Here is a 2,446-nt window from a genome sequence, read left to right as displayed (position 1 = left end):
CAACTATACTGTATTATGATCCTTAACCTATGTGGGCATAGATGTAAATGCCACTTCCAAAGACATAAAAGTGAGGTAAGACTATTGAATAAGGTCTCTGGAATATAATTTTTAATTTCTTGTAACTTTTGTCTGACAATATATTCAAAACAATCAAATGACAATTCACTTGATTCAGAATCTTAGAAAATCCCAGTATAAGGTTGGAAAAAAAATACTTTGCTTTCAAAAATAATTTTATTAATCAAAACTGTAAAATTATGTCTGATAATCTACTATGAGTGAAAAATAGTACAGCAACATAATCCTCTTTATCTTTTTTCAATATACAAAAAGAAAAACAAACAATTTCATTTCACACAATCAAACATTTCTGTATTGCTAACAAAACACAAAATACCACACAGTCCTTCTAGTTGCAATCCCCTTCCTTAACACCAAGTGCGCTCATATAATACTACGCTCCGGCCCAGCTAAGGACAGAAGACAGGAAGAGGCTTGTTGTGTGGTATAAATAACAGGAACGTCGACCATGCCAACTCTCATGGACGGGCACACCGTTAATGCAGCCCGTACCTTGGCATAATTGTCCTTTGGAACTCGGAGGATCACTGTTCCGGTCTTCTCATTAAACTTCAGTACATCGAGTGGTAAACAGGAAGATAACTGGAAACCGAAAGAGAAATGAGATGAGCAATTTTGTATCTGACTTTTCTTCCAGTTATAACATTTCTAAAGATATGTTTACATTTCCCTGAAATGTAAAAAAATCATAAAGACATAAAATCACTTTAAAGTCTATAAAAAAGGTATGAAGGTAATGAGCCTAAACACTACGTCTGGTCAAATAGTACCTTCTGTTCTTGCAAATAAGAACCTTTTCTTATGAACAACAAGAACATAAAACTACAGAAAAATGCTTAGAAATCTGAGGGAAGCTCATCTCCCATGTGGGGGGAGATAAACTACGTAAATCACCATAAATAATATATGCATATCTATTATCAATTTTCTGAAATGTCTGAAGTATGTGTGTCAGTATTGCATATTTTGACATCAAGTGTTTGGGAATACCTAAGTGGGGTGTGACCCTCAAGCCTTTATGACTAGAATCTTGGTGTGTACTGTCCAGAATAACTTCTGTAATATACAAATAAATTTTCTATAGTTTCTATAGTATCTATACTTTATTTTGCAACCCTAGTATCTATACATATCAGAATATCTCCATTTTTCACTTTTATAATCCATTTATCATATAACAATAAATTTGCCCATAATAAAAAAAATACGAAGCAAAACCACTGATATTCATATGGGAGGGATATTTGATAAAATTACCATAAAAATAAAAAATCTTTCAAATTAACATTGCACTGCATTATTTGAGACTGGTAGCTGTATGCTTAACAAAATGCAGACTTCATAAAAAATACCATCACAAACTGTTAGAATAACAACAGTGCGAACCCCATTTTTGTGACTGAGTTTGGCGCTATATGTTTCACATCATTGAAGCAAAAAGCGAAAGATTAGAAGGTGATCCCCACTAATTTAAAATACAAATCGAGTGTATAGTAAATCTCATTTTACAAAATACATGAATGTAACATCATGCTAATATTTTATAATATAGTGTGTTCTGATAACATACACTTCCTATGCTTTTCTTATCAATACAGTTTCTTCTTGGAAATTTAAGGATGGCAATTTTTTTTTCTCCAAGATATCTGGGGGTATTGATAAGGTAATCTCATCTCAGAGATTCTACTATCTAATTATTTCAAATAAATTCCTAATGAAACATTAGGGATGCAGCAGTATGTTGCAATAGAGCAGTAAGTGGGAAAGTGCAGCATTTGTAGAATAAACTAAAATTCATTCAATTTTCAAATTACTGGAGTACATGGCAAATCGTTTGGCATTCAAGTGCACAAAAAAGAATAAAAACCACATATGGAGCACAATAAAAACACAAGCACAAGAATGTCAAAGAATCTTGTTTAAGCATACAGCTGTAACTTTTGAGAGTACCCTATTGTAATAAAAAAGAAAATGAAAAAAAAATATATATATATAATACTATATCAATTTGCCAAATCAATATATGAATACAAAAAACCTATTGCATGGTTTAGCTGAGTATAACATTATTGTGGTACATCTAAAATTTAAACTATTTTGAGGTTATGTAGCTGGAGAATAGGCTAGACAGACACATATCTTACTACACTAGTTATTCACTCATTTATACCTACCCCCTTAAGGACCCAATAAGCTAAGAAGCTTATAATAACTGCATGATTTCATCACTTAATTTGATCAATCATGTGGCTGATTCTCTAGATGTATAGGTATATAAAGACAGACAATCTAATTCTAACTGTACCATTCTACATGTGAGTATCTTTAATGTCACCCCAGTGAGTGTCTTTCTCTAAGCAAT

General features: G+C 32.1%; 1 protein-coding gene across 1 annotated transcript; it reads right to left on the bottom strand.

Moving 5' to 3' along the window:
- Positions 1 to 223: 223 nt before the first annotated feature.
- On the bottom strand, positions 224 to 668 carry LOC119586103 (ribonuclease P protein subunit p14-like; the record flags this gene model as incomplete). Its single annotated transcript, XM_037934795.1, is given in 1 exon segment — positions 224 to 668. A coding segment is annotated over 1 exon segment (221 nt), but the record flags the coding sequence as incomplete, so codon positions are not given.
- Positions 669 to 2,446: the final 1,778 nt, after the last annotated feature.

This window comes from Penaeus monodon, chromosome 21, assembly GCF_015228065.2.
Source record: "Penaeus monodon isolate SGIC_2016 chromosome 21, NSTDA_Pmon_1, whole genome shotgun sequence".
Taxonomy (NCBI): Eukaryota; Metazoa; Arthropoda; class Malacostraca; order Decapoda; family Penaeidae; genus Penaeus; species Penaeus monodon.
This window is presented reverse-complemented; position numbering and strand designations above follow the sequence as displayed.